We start from the raw sequence: 13,652 nt of genomic DNA, 5'->3' as shown, positions 1-13,652 counted from the left end.
TGAATCGAAATTTGCGTCTGTTAAAATCAGTCTGTCTTAGTTTCGTTGACCTCTTCAGTTAATATAAACGTGCCGGTTTTTTTACGATTGCATAAACTGATTTCATTTTTATAAATTTTCTAAATTAATTATAATTTCAGAAAATGGGAGTTGATATTTTAGGATTTGCTTATGCTGCTACAGTAGCTGCTGGTGGGATTATGGGTTATGCCAAAGCAGGTTTGTAATTTTATTTTTTTACCAATATATAAATATTAATGTAGAATATTTTGTTATAAATTATTTACACATAAATACGTTAGTAAGGTTTATTTTAAAACAGACCAAAAACATTTTTGTCTTTACAATCTTTGTTTTTTTGGATTGATAAGATAGTATATAAAAGAAATTCTAGAGTATTCTTCGGGAAGTATTCTTGTTTTTATTCCGCGTGATTTCAAGTTACTAAATTAAAAATGTTTACATGGACTACACTGAATACTTAAATCTTGTTGTCTTATTCATATACATTCGTATTTTTTGCAAAAGATGTTTCACAGTATTTTACAACATTGGTAATCAATAAATTTTATTTGATATCACAAATTTGCAAAAATATTTTAAACTCTAATCTTTGAAGAAGGCTCAGTACCATAATTTTTGTCATTGAGATTCTTAGTTTAATAGCTATTCTCATTATTGTCACTATAATAAATTTAATAAAGTTTTAGATGTAATCTGCTTAATAGGAGGATTTTATTCAGAAAAAATACTTTGTATGTTTATTTTGTACTAGTAAATTGCTCTTTTACTTTTAAACAAGATACAATTGATAAGAATGTAATCTTAGGTCACCTATAACATAGGTTGACTGTCAGTTTATACAACAATAGCTCTTAGATTATTACTAAAACATAACATTGCATTGAAATATATTTTAAACATCTATACTATACATTTATAAAACTAAGTCATGTTTGTTAACATTCTCTTTGTCAAAGTGAATTGTTTCTAATTTTATACACATTGCTTCAATACTAAAGTAATCATCATCTTTTAAGCCATAGGACATTCACTGCTGGACTTTGCTTCCCCAAAGATTTTAAATAAAACCAGTTGTGAGCCTTGCATCTGTTAAAGGTATACTAGCATGCAAATTATCATTGCATCATAGTTTACACAGACCTAAAATTTTAATTATTATTTATAAATAATCTTAGGGTGCCAATCAGAGGCTTACTTCTTATACAACTTATACAACAGGCAAAGGAGGATTTCATTTACCAGTTTAAATTTCTCCAAAGGCTTGTCTGATTGAAAAGAATGGCTTGAATTTTGCAAATATAGTGTTCATGTTTTTGTTTATAAAATGTTCTTAATTCATTAAATCTTCTTTTGTTTTAAAAGAATTCCATGCTAAAGAATCATATTCAGGAAGAAAAATATTTAGGTTACAAAAAACCAGAACTTACAGGTAGAATTTAAAAATATAAATATCAGAGAAAGTATTTTCTGTGCTGTAGTGTTTCAAATATGTTTGCGCTGTTAGCCCTAAGGCTTTTAAAGTTTTGTCAGAAATGAGTTCATGGAGTGGAAGGGTCGGTGAACAATACAAGCATTTTCTATGTAGTAACTCATTTACAAATCATATGAATATGCTCTTTGTGGTATTGCTCTGTATATATGCTCTTTGTAAGTGGATTTATAGACACAGTCCATCTAGGATAGGTCAACTATTACTATTGTCTTTTCTAGTTACATTCACTGTAATTGAAATGTACACTGATGACCTAAACTGCTGCTATGAGCATGGAACTAATTCTAAACTCCATCATTTTTAACCTCCCTGGAATATCTCTCATCTTTTATGAACTATAATCAACTTCCAAGAGCCAGGTTACCATGTTGATGTACCAACATACTCAAAACAGCAAAACAATAGAGACTTCTTTTTAGTTCTAAAAATAAATTTCTTTTCATTAAGGTTTTTGTACGTTTAGTCAAAAATATGTTAGTGATTTTTTCTGCAAAGTTTTAATTGCGTAATGATTAATTAGATTATATTAACCAGTGTTCTAATCATAAATATAAAGCTAAAGCATCTTTATGTGGTACTGAAGATAAATCTAAAAAAAAACAGTCTCTTTTTCAATTACTTTAAAATATTATGCTTGTGTATCCCAAATACTTCTAAAACATTATTTCATTTTTTCAGGCTCCATACCTTCTTTAGGTGCAGGAATAATTTTTGGATCAATATTAGGTAAGCTACATTTGTTTCTGTTAAAATATTTTTAATTGTTAAATAAAATCTAGTCTTTGCTATTTTAACCTATAGCACTATTAATAAATTTACTTTTAGATGACTTAATCATTAACAACTTAGTCAAAGAACTAAATGAAACCCAGTCATGATAAATAAAACTTAAAAGAATGTAATATACATTAAATTCAAACCTTAACCATCTCATGTGTTCACCTACATAATTAAATGTTTAAAGAACAAATTTTTTTTATTAAAGGGCAACATAAAAATTAAATAATCAGAATCATACAGAAAATTGGCATGATTAGATGAAGGGAAAATTTGCCGTTAAAGGCATTGAATGATGAATTAAAACTAGTTTATAATTGATTACATTGCATATCATCATTATATTCTTAATGATGTACCACCTACTGTTACATGTCTTAAGTTTTAGATGTCCATTATTTTATGATTAATATGAACTAAAATCTATAAAACATTATATTCTGGAAATAACTATATAATAATATGTAATGATTAAATATGCTTTGATACTATTTAAATTTAGGCTGGCTGAAATTGGATACTTTTTCCCCCTGATGAACTAAAGTTTTGCAGAACTAGGTTACAGAAACCAGCTCAGCTGCTATGTCTAATGTTTAAAAAGTAAAAACTATCGTAATCATTATAGGCATTTTGTCCAATATATAGCTATACTCACAAATTTGATCTAAGACTTTAGAAATCATTCAAAAAAATTTTTTTTGTAATTCCAGGTGTAGGAGCCTATCAACTCTCTCAAGATCCTTCAAACTACACTCTCATGTTAGGAACAACTACTACTCTTGGCGGTCTTATGGGATACAGGTAATCCTTTTTTATAAGGCATATTTCAAAATTGTGTTATAATGATCTTACAGTGTAGTGAATCAAATATTACCGAGATATACAAAATCATACAGATATTTTGCCTCTTCAAATTCATTAACACAAAAGTTTACTTAAGTAATTTTAAATTAATTTTGAACAAGTTCTATTTTTCACAATAATACTTTTCCATGTTATGTTTGAATCTGCGTCTCTGTGGCAGTAAATAATTGCAAAATTTTGGTTGCAATATTTAAAAAAAAAAAGGTTTAGCAAAGGTTTAGTAAAGCTTTAGGTATGCATGCCTATTTAAATCAGTTCATTAAGTGAAAAAAAACTTTTATTTTGCAGATTCTACAATGGTAGAAAGTTCATGCCTGCCGGTCTAGTTTTTTGCATGTCAGTTGGTATGCTTGCAAAATTGTTAGTGAAAAATGTTGGCACAAGATCTACATTTCCCGTGAAGACTGGGTAAGGCGTTACAATAAAATTGTTGAGACCAGTCTAATTTCATCCAGTCTTTAGTTATAGATTTGATAACTTGATTTTAAGAGAATTTTCCCAAAGCTTGTAATTTTCTTCAAAAACAGTTTTCTATTGATGCATGATATTTTTAATTGTTATTGAAAATGTTGGACATTTTTTTATGTATAGTACTCTTTTTATTTGTTACTTTAACAAGTTTTATTTATTGTAAAGTTTTTAATATCCACCACTGGTGTAGGGTCTGAGGATTAAATGTGGGTTAAAATAAAAAATGTTGTTCAATTTTGTTATTTTCTATTCTTTTTCTTAAAATTTATACAATTTGGAACGGATTAAAATTGATTTATACACAAATAGTTTATATATAATAAATAATTAGCAATCAACGGCAAGTGATATTGTTTCCAAGCTTCTACTTTCTGTGTTATAATTTATCTTGGGATTTTGCCCGAACCACAAATTTATTCTATTGGTAACTTTATAATAAGACCTATGTCACATAAATAATTTTAGATATTAAAAACAGCTTAAATTACAACAAAATATATCAGATCTATATTTAAGACATATTTCAATTAAAACAAAAATATTAAATGAAAGATAACTACATTTATAAGAACTAGTTTAATTGTTCAGAAGGCTGCGAACCAGTCGCTGTATGCTCCAGTGTTCCAGAGGAAAAAAAAAGGAGGTTACATTTATATCCCTTATATTACTTTATAAAAGGCACTTCTTGGCAGTTTCTTTTATTTTTTAACTAAATATATTTTTACAACCGTTTAAAACGAACATCCATAGACTAAAAGAGTATTGCTAAGATTCCAAAACCAAATCTAAGGTTTTTAACGACTCCACATTGGATCTGCTTTAAAACATATCTCTACAAGAAAAGATCAATATCCTAATGTACTTAATGTTCATTAATAGTTACACAATCACATTATTATATCACTCACAGAACTGTGTCCGACACTTAGTCTCGTCTTCAGACACATTTTTCACACATACCAGTGCTACACAAACCCGAAATACCCGCTGAATATTGAATGTTAACACAGACTGAAAATGAACCAAAAAATATATGTTGCTATAAAATTTACTTAGATATTTCTAAATGATGTTTTATGACAACAGCAATATTCGTGTGAACGGGATGTGCGCACTTTTCCCAAACTGTAATTTAAGTAGGGGCTGGATAGAGGGACTGCCTCGGTAAAGACACCGGGGCAAACTATACGATGCACCGACGATACCATAGTAGTCTCAGCATTCCAGCGTAGCAGTCTTCAGTATTTAGTCCGCTCGTTTCGCTAATGGCGGCTGCTGAAATATTAAAAACTAGTAAATATTCAATGACAACAAAAACTTTGACATTTGACGTACGTCAAAAAACGTCGTTTTTAATTGTAATAGATGATGACTTTTTGCCATTAAGGAGACCATTTGAGATTTAGCGGAGTCAAGGTGGCGTTTAGTGTGAATTTCTTTACAGAAACTAAACTCCGGGGATTTTTCTTTATCAGATATTGTGTTTGCCCAGTGACAGTACTGACTTCTCTTTTTCTGTTGAAAACGATGCTGATAGCCTTACGGGCTGTCACAGCTTCATCGAAATGAGTTCGCGGAAACAGAGTGGTTCCAGAACTATACTGATTAAAAGTAACTAAGTCTCCTTCGAAAACCTGGACTCGAGCTGATTATATATTTCATAGGGATGGAACTTCCGAGAGAGAATCTTGGCTGAGTCCTCTATTTAATATGTTAATTATATAACAATTTTAGAGTGCTCGGTATGGTCTAATACTGACTCAACTGATTGCAATAAATTAGTTAAATATAATATTTTTTTTGTAAGCAACAGTAAATGAGGTTGTAAATTTATTAAAATCGATTGATGTCGAGTAATATTTATGATTCTATTTTGATAATATGTCGATTGATTATCTGAAATGCTAATCGATATTGTGATATGTGATATAGTAAAGTCAACTAAGTGAAAGTAGAAAATGTCTGTGAATACATGCTCAAGGTTACTGTGAAAAAAAAGAACAAACGAAAACAGTTTTTTCGGTGACATTTTTGACAGGTTGCGAAATGTTAAGTGACAGATTGACATGTTGCGAAATGTTTTCAAAGAGTCTAATTTATGGTTATGAACGTTTTATCTACACATGAGTGGTGCATACGATTCGGTTGCAGTTTGTCAATAATTTAAAAATTTCTAATGGTTCCATAGACAAAATATTTTTCAAGTGAATATATTGTAATAAAATTGGTGTAAATTAATAAATTGTGAATAAAAAATAAATCCATTTTTTTAAATGGAAAAACTATCATTCTTTAAATATCATTCTTTAACATTAAAAAAAAAACTTAATATCTTTTCAACAGACTGCAATCTGATAGGTGTAATTAAAAATCAATGTGACATGTGCGACAATCCAGAAAATGCATGTAAGACATGAGATCCATGAGGCGACGGAAGGTAATGACTTCTATGCGGTCCAAACTCATTCTTAAAATCTTACCAATAAGTGTTAATTTTGCTCATCTATTTTTCAATCATTTCCGCGGACGTAAAATTCCTTTGGTAAGAGAAAACTAGTCTCGCTGGCTCTATCTGGACTTGTTGCGAGTTTGCATCCGGCCTTATGGAATTGTCATTTGCCTTGGACTGGGAGTAGTATGTTCCTATCTTAAAGAGCGACTTCATCCCTTTATCAAGGTACGGGATTTTGGTGGTTGTTTTACTAAAGTAACTGTCTAATTCGTCTTTGCCAAAGGAACCGTGTTTAGGCGATTCCGACTTCGCAACCGACTTCAGAGTTGTGAAATCTTTGAAGTCGTACGGACTTCTCGTTGTAGATATTGAGATTTTCGGAAGGTATGTTGTCTTCGTCGTTGGTTTTGATGTGGTGGTTGTTGTTTTGTCCGTTTTAGACTCTGTTGTCTTCCATGGATTGTAATAATATTTGTATGATCTCTCTGTTGTTGTTGTGGTTGTAGAAGTTGTAGTATTTGTAGTAGTAGTAGTTGTTGTTGTTGTTGTGGTTGTTGATACATTTTCATCGTTTTTACTCTTTTGATAACTTGAGTAGTAGTTTTGTCGGAATGTCACAGGAGGCGCTGAAGTGCTAGCTACGTATGGTTTGGTTGTGTCTTCGGTACTGTGCATGTGTTCGCAAAAAATAATTTACATTAGTTACAGTGTTGCAATTGTAAAATGATTCTACACACACTGGCTGTCAAATGAGCGAGAAGTGCATCTCATTCCTTCGCCAGTTATGTGATTATGTACAATTATTGTGAATATAACCCACGCTGGGTACCTTAACGTTATACTACCATTTAAAATTCTGACTCCACTATTTTCCTTTCTCTGTTATAACTTAGACAACAAAATTATAAATATTTAAGACATTTTTAGCTTCGGAATTTCAAAAATAGAAACTACCGATTGTTTGTATTGTAATAAGTTTAAATTTGTATATACTATCTGTGCTCTAAATATCAAAATTCATTTATACTCTGTATAAATAAATATTTAAATATTTATAGAATTTAAAAAATTGCAATGTACATGCGACAAATTACAATTATAATACAGACCTCGTAATATTTCCGAAGAATGGGCTCGTCTCTGGGCGGACGTAGCTGGGCGTGTGTTGCGAGTAATCTGGGATTATGTTCTCGTGTTCGGTTATACACCGACCGTTTATACAGTACTGAAAAATTTACAAACATGTATTAAGGAGACTGGAAAATAATGTCGTTTCTGTCGACATATTTTACAGAAAAACCGATCGATTGTTACCGCTCCGGCATTGAAAATTAGTATACTACATGGCAAAAGGTTGTTGATAACGAAGGTGAATGTATTATTGATGAGAAATGAAAACTTGTTAAAAATGTAATCGTATGAATTTAACTTAAGAAAGCTACATTACTTCCCGGTCCCGCTAATATTTTTTATACCTTAATATTAAAAGTAGATTAATACTAGTCGTAAGGCATTTTAACAACATTTAAATAATGCTTTCTTTCTGAAAACCTTTCCGAGATCATTGCAAGCTCTTAGTCTGAGTTCATTAGGAAAGTATTTTTCAAAGGATGCCGATTGCCGATGAAGTTTATATCGAATTGGACACTTGCGACATTACTTCAATGAGAAAAGTAGGTTAGTATCTTATAATTTAACATTTATGTATTATGAAATAAAATTATATGAATGAAAAAGTCACCTGTCCATCTCCACATGGCGAACCCTCAGCAGCTGGTCGGTAGGCCACGCAATAGCCACTGGCCGCGTCGAAACAAAACAGCTGTGCGCATACACGCTCGTCTTTAAAGCAGGCGCTGCAAATATCGTCTTTTATTAGTTATTTGTAGTTAATAACTGTTTGTCCAAGGTGTAGGGTAGTTAGAAGTTTTGTCGGCGCTTTTAGTATAGACTGTCTCATCGGTATAATGAACACGATAGGTAGGTTTTTTCTAATTAAACATAGAAGCGTGGCTGGAGTTTCTTCCACAACGTCTTCTAGTAACCAATCAATATTATCAGACCAGAAAGTTTGACTCACTCTAAATGCTAGCTAAACACAAATAACGAGCCGAGGTCCTGTTTCAAGGGTAAGCCTAAAAGTTCTACGATCACCCAATTCGATAATAATATGCGTCATTCCCGATGAAGCCTTCGAGCCTCCTGCGCCCGCTCTCTCATATCCGAGGTATGTGTAAATGGCAATAATCATCCAGTGACCATTTATCAAAAAAAAATACAACAAATTCACATAATATAATAAAACTAAAACCAGAGCCGGATTTAAGAATTTACCGCCCGTGGACTCAAAGCATTACGCCGCCCCTTTCCGGTCCAATTAAAAAAAAAATTAACAGGTCTACAAAAATTGCCGCCCCTTAAAAACTTATTCTGGCCGGGGCTTATTTAGCACATGACTAAATCCGGCCCTGACCAAAACCAAAGCTGTTAACTTTTTAGTTACAAGTAAACGCTTATTGACTATTATCAACTCAAACGTTAGTATAAATTTACATTATAGTATTACTTAAGGTAATATCAAATTAACAATATTTCTATTATAGGTAAATTTATATTAGCTTACAATATTTGTTAATGTCAATTGTGTTCATTTATTTTAACCTTTTCTGAAAGGTGTGCAAATAACATTTTAAGAATCAATGTTTATTTTTCATCGTCTTCTGGGTTAAAGAGAAATATCGTTCCAATTCCTTTGTTGTAGGATTTTTGTATGATTTGTCACTATACGAGAAATGCCAAATTATAGATTATACATAAGGAATCCATGCGGAAGTATCCACTGGATCTTAGTGGATATATTAAGTCGTCTATTTTCTGGCACTGTTTTCGAAAGTATTCTAATGAGTTTTATTAATGTTAAAAAATCAAACCTGGTGCCCCTGTCCTTCCGGCACTGCGCGTCCAGTGTTAGCAGGCGGCCCGGCAAGACGCGTGGCAGTGAGTCGTCTTCGTGTGGTGAGTTGTACAAGCATGTCGCAGTATCCCCACTGAGGATTACAAAAAATTATTGAGCATGAAATAAATAGATAAAAATAAAAAGATGTTTAGGAAAGTCATAATAACAATATTTTGTAAATAAAGAAGCCATGTTAGTTCTTTGGTTTTGAGCGCCCCGGGATATACAAAGTTTGGCGTCTTTTCATACTAAGACATTTATTTAATGGAAATAAAAAATAAAATAGTGGTAGCCTAATGGTAGAGAACTGAGGCGTGAGATGGTGATACAATCTTATATAATTCACACTTTTTGTATTGATTACATAATATTTGCCACTGCTCCCAAACAAGTTTCCAGAGTAAGGGAGACGACAGATACGTCCTTTGCGTACCATAATACCACACTATGATCGCCAAACCAAGCGTGGCAATAATGGTATATCCCCCTGTAAATATCTTCGAAGGCCTATCCCCTGTAGTTGGCGTCTATGGCTTAAATTACGCACTAAGGAGGTACGTAATTTTTTTTTTATTTTAAAAAATAATATAATAGTTATTTGTTTACAGGTGACCCAATATGTGAATGTTAAAAAATAAAATCATTTTTATATCGGCGCACTGGGCAGTCACCCAGCTTGCCCGCATCTATCCAGTGTTGACGGAATGGTAAATCTGTTACTAAAGAAAAAGGTTTATAGATGAGGCTCCCTCTTTTTCGAATGAATACAGGTTTAGTAGATAGATATTTTCCTATCCGATCTCTTTCCTTTCTCTCCCAAAAACAGAAATGATTATATCTGTCTAAAATAATTTATAATTTCAGTCGTACACGTCCACAACTGGATATCCCTCACAGATTTATAATAACCAGTTGAAAGTGGCCTGTATCCAATGTCTTCCGACTACCGTAAAAAGGTTGTCTGTCCACTTTGTGGCGAGACGTTCTGCGCTGCGCTTTCTGGTGCATCGTCACCACACCAGAACCTTAAAGTTCCAGCGGCCATTCGGTTTGACTAGGCAATGCCAGTTACTTTCATTCCTCTTCGTCTTTTATGTGTAAAAGTACTTTTATTTATTGTCACTTTCAATGGTGTTCGAAGATGTCTCGCATTACCAGAACGACGCGAGAAACTAATGCTCTATACTCAAGACAATCTGATGATCACCGGAAAAGGTCGTTAACGATGAACTCTCGATGCGATAGTTCAATTAGATCCGCAAAACAATTGACACTACTATATGTACCGCCATACATGTGGTCTAAAATCGATATCATTAAAATTATAACTTACTTTAAGAAGTGATGAAAGCTCTGAACACTACACGGTGACCATCTGAAGCCTTTCTCTGTGTGCCTGAGGTCCGACATAATGAAGCCGTCCTCCCATCTGCACTTCTCTGCACCCGGCCCTCCCAGGTACGAGGGAGGCGGGCTACCGTCGTGCACTGCTCCTAACCTGAAAGCATATACATATGCATACAAAAATATTCAACACGTAAATCTACTGGGTTTTGTACAAACTTCGTTAATAATAAAAAAAAGTATAAATATTAGAATGTAGCTTCCACATTTAAAGCTATATAGCAGGGGTGGCCAAACTGCAGCCCGCGAGCCACATGCGACTCTTTGAGTGATTATTTTTGGCTCCAATTGATTGTCGAATTATTTCAATATTTAAATTTATATAACCTATGTCAGCTGCTGGGAAATCGCAACAAATTACTGTTGTAAATAATAACTATTATTATTCCACCATACAATTAGCGAAATCCAAACACCGGCTATAATTAACTAACCGGCATCTTAAGTATTATAAGGAGTGCTCCCTTATACGTGTGCCATTATATCTGACTTGGAGTTTCATTTCATTAACGATATAAAACATCTTTTTATTCTAAAGTTCTCTTAGCTTAAAGTATGTCATCGGTCGAAACTCGCTGGTTAATAATTAGGCATTGTATATAACTTCAAGTACAATACTTTTGTAACGGTATTGACTGTAGTAAAAGTCAGTGTCTTCCCAACTATAAATTAAATCTTGTTTTAGGTGCAAATACATTATGTAATATTTATGGATTGTAAAGGAAATAATAAAAACTATGTATATAAGAACTTGTTGCATTTAGTTTATTGCGTTCGTAACAAAATGTTTAATTATAAATGGATAGAATTATTTATTTTTTTCAATTTGTAAGAAATAATAAATAATGATTTAATTTGATCTACTTACAAATGTCCCACTTCGTGTGCTGCTACAATGATGCCGGAAAAACCACCAGTGTCTTCGATAATGGCGACTGAATTTACTTTTTCTAATCTTTTGTTGACCACACAGGCACCACCCACATATGCGAATCCTACATAGGTTTCATATGTAAATATATGCAAAAATACCATCGATGCAACAAAAAATAACGTTCTTTTTACTCAAAATATGTTATGAAAATATTTCATGGTAAGATTTTAAATATTAAAATAGTTTACATTTGTGACATAAAAAAATGATCAATTAAGGTAGGGATTGAAAGCGTAAAGGTAGTAATGATACAAAGAAATAGAAAATAATTTAAGTCTAACAAATAATATAAAAAGTATATATAGATTAAATATGGTACTACTTACGAAGTATCTAAAAGGATCGTATGAAATATATTTCAATGTAATGGTTAGTCATGCAAAGCAATAGTTTCTAAATATCCATACGCCACTACAATATAAAACATTAAGAGCTAATATAAATAAACCGTTAACTGCAAATTTGAAGCAACTAACTACATTAATAACGCACGCAAAAGGCATGCCATATTTACAATAGTCATTTAATACTATCTACAACCCAGCATGCAATTTCTTTTACACCAATTATCAATAAAAAAATTATCCACTAATATTTTAGGGTAATTTTTAAGTTTCCCGCCATGTCAAATGTCATTGAAATTATCACAGATAAGAATAAAAAATTCGAAAATTTCGAGAATTAGAATTGCACATTTTAAAACAAATTAAGACGGTTATAAAATGATTGGTCGTCCTGTGGATGTAGGTCAGTGTGTTGCCGTGTCCTCGTATCATTATAGTAAGGTAGGGCCGACTGGTCCCCTCAATGCGTTTACGCAACTTTCATGCAACTGTAAAGATGTTCTAGTGATCTTTTGAGACGGTCTCAGTAAGTAGCCAATCAATATTTCGCAATGAATAGTTAACTACGAAGTAATTTATTGCGGTGACATGCATAATAAATATAAAATAACTATTCGAAGATTACATGCTGCGTATAATAACATAAATAATTACATGCTTTACTTTCTATAGGTTACCGTAAGTTTATGAGTCATTTACAACGATGAAGAAGTCAGATCTAAAAAAATAATAAATACATTTTGAATACACGATTCTTCAGTGGTGATACACGTACATGACAAATAAGAAAAGGTGATATGTAATCTACATAGCGATATATAATCAATTCTATATACACGAACAACTTCAAGAAATAAAACAAATCAAGAAGAACAGACTGCGAAAGATAGATATTATTGACAAGTGCGAATGCAGTCATGGGATCGGGTAGGAGGTAGAGCGGATCATGGTCCCAGTGATACGTGTACAAATTGTGTGGGATTTCAATGAAAGTAAAGGCGTGCTCATGAGTGTTGTATGAATCACGCATACCTGCTGTCCCCCTATTGCACGCATCGTTTGCATATTGTCTCCTGCACATGTCTAGTCTGAAAGCCACGGAAATAAATCAAACTGTATAAGTTGGTATAAATTTTCTCTTGTCCACGTTTCAGAGAAGGGCAATGTTGGCTTTGTTGTGAAATGAATATACCGACGCTTGGTATTTCACTGGGAACAAAGTCTCTGTCAAAACAGTCTGGTTTTGCATAAGCGCCTATTGTAATTGTTATGTTTGTTTGCCAATATTTTACTTTATAATTTTTGCACGATGTATGAGAACGATTTAGTTGAAATTTTCATGTCTTAAATTGTAATAACTCTTTGTTCAAAAAAAAAGAGTAAAAGTAAAGTAAAATATGGGCATAATTATAACATATTTAGCGCCATTACCAATTCCTTTACCTCATAAACATTAAAATTATCAAGCCGAATTATTTCACTTTAAGCTTCTGTTAATGCTGAGTCTTTTACCGGCTGTAATCCTAAAACATTTTTTGAAGTAAATTTACCAGCAGTGCCTTTCGTGCAGCGACCACCCTTGCGTCGCCGGCACATGTCATACCTGTAGGTGAAACTGCGTTAACTATCTTAAATTAATCTCCGCCTTTGTCCAGGTCCGAATATTAAAAATAACCTTTAAATTTTATTTGTTTCCTATTATCAAGCAATTGACTAACATCATTTTCTAATTTTTTAAATCAGTGTTATTTTTTCCGCTGAAAATAAATTTCGTATAGTAATTTCACTGATGATATGAATTTTCGATTTTGATCTTTCATGTGCGTGCATTCACTAGATATTTTATCATAAAGAGATTAAGAATCATTTTAAAAAGCCACGTGAGAAATATTCTAAATTAAAAAATCGAAATCTATACACAATAATGGCGCCAA

General features: G+C 32.4%; 2 protein-coding genes across 2 annotated transcripts in view; one reads left to right on the top strand and one right to left on the bottom strand.

The window, feature by feature from the left end:
- Positions 1 to 5: 5 nt before the first annotated feature.
- Positions 6 to 3,862, top strand: LOC137925415 (transmembrane protein 14C). Its single transcript, XM_068768850.1, has 4 exons — positions 6 to 219; positions 2,195 to 2,242; positions 3,004 to 3,094; positions 3,446 to 3,862. The coding sequence occupies exons 1-4, from the start codon at positions 144 to 146 to the stop codon at positions 3,567 to 3,569; spliced, it is 339 nt and encodes a 112-aa protein (XP_068624951.1). The 5' UTR covers positions 6 to 143; the 3' UTR covers positions 3,570 to 3,862.
- Positions 3,863 to 3,865: 3 nt separating this feature from the next.
- The window catches only part of sona (sol narae), a 166,646-nt gene continuing 156,859 nt past the window's right edge, over positions 3,866 to 13,652 (bottom strand). Inside the window, exons 10-17 of the mRNA XM_068768851.1 lie at positions 12,751 to 12,806; positions 11,309 to 11,435; positions 10,370 to 10,534; positions 9,011 to 9,127; positions 7,822 to 7,936; positions 7,190 to 7,305; positions 6,109 to 6,747; positions 3,866 to 4,903 (exon numbers count right to left, since the gene is read on the bottom strand). Of these exons, the coding sequence (XP_068624952.1) occupies positions 6,132 to 6,747; positions 7,190 to 7,305; positions 7,822 to 7,936; positions 9,011 to 9,127; positions 10,370 to 10,534; positions 11,309 to 11,435; positions 12,751 to 12,806 (1,312 nt within the window). The 3' untranslated portion in view covers positions 3,866 to 4,903; positions 6,109 to 6,131. The remainder of the gene's footprint in view (positions 4,904 to 6,108; positions 6,748 to 7,189; positions 7,306 to 7,821; positions 7,937 to 9,010; positions 9,128 to 10,369; positions 10,535 to 11,308; positions 11,436 to 12,750; positions 12,807 to 13,652) is intronic.

Source organism: Battus philenor, unplaced genomic scaffold (assembly GCF_028537555.1).
Source record: "Battus philenor isolate CCGP_79_NKW_IND1 unplaced genomic scaffold, ilBatPhil1.0.hap1 SCAF_27, whole genome shotgun sequence".
NCBI lineage: Eukaryota > Metazoa > Arthropoda > Insecta > Lepidoptera > Papilionidae > Battus > Battus philenor.
Note: the sequence above shows the minus strand (reverse complement) of the source record. Positions and strands in the feature narration are given on the sequence as shown.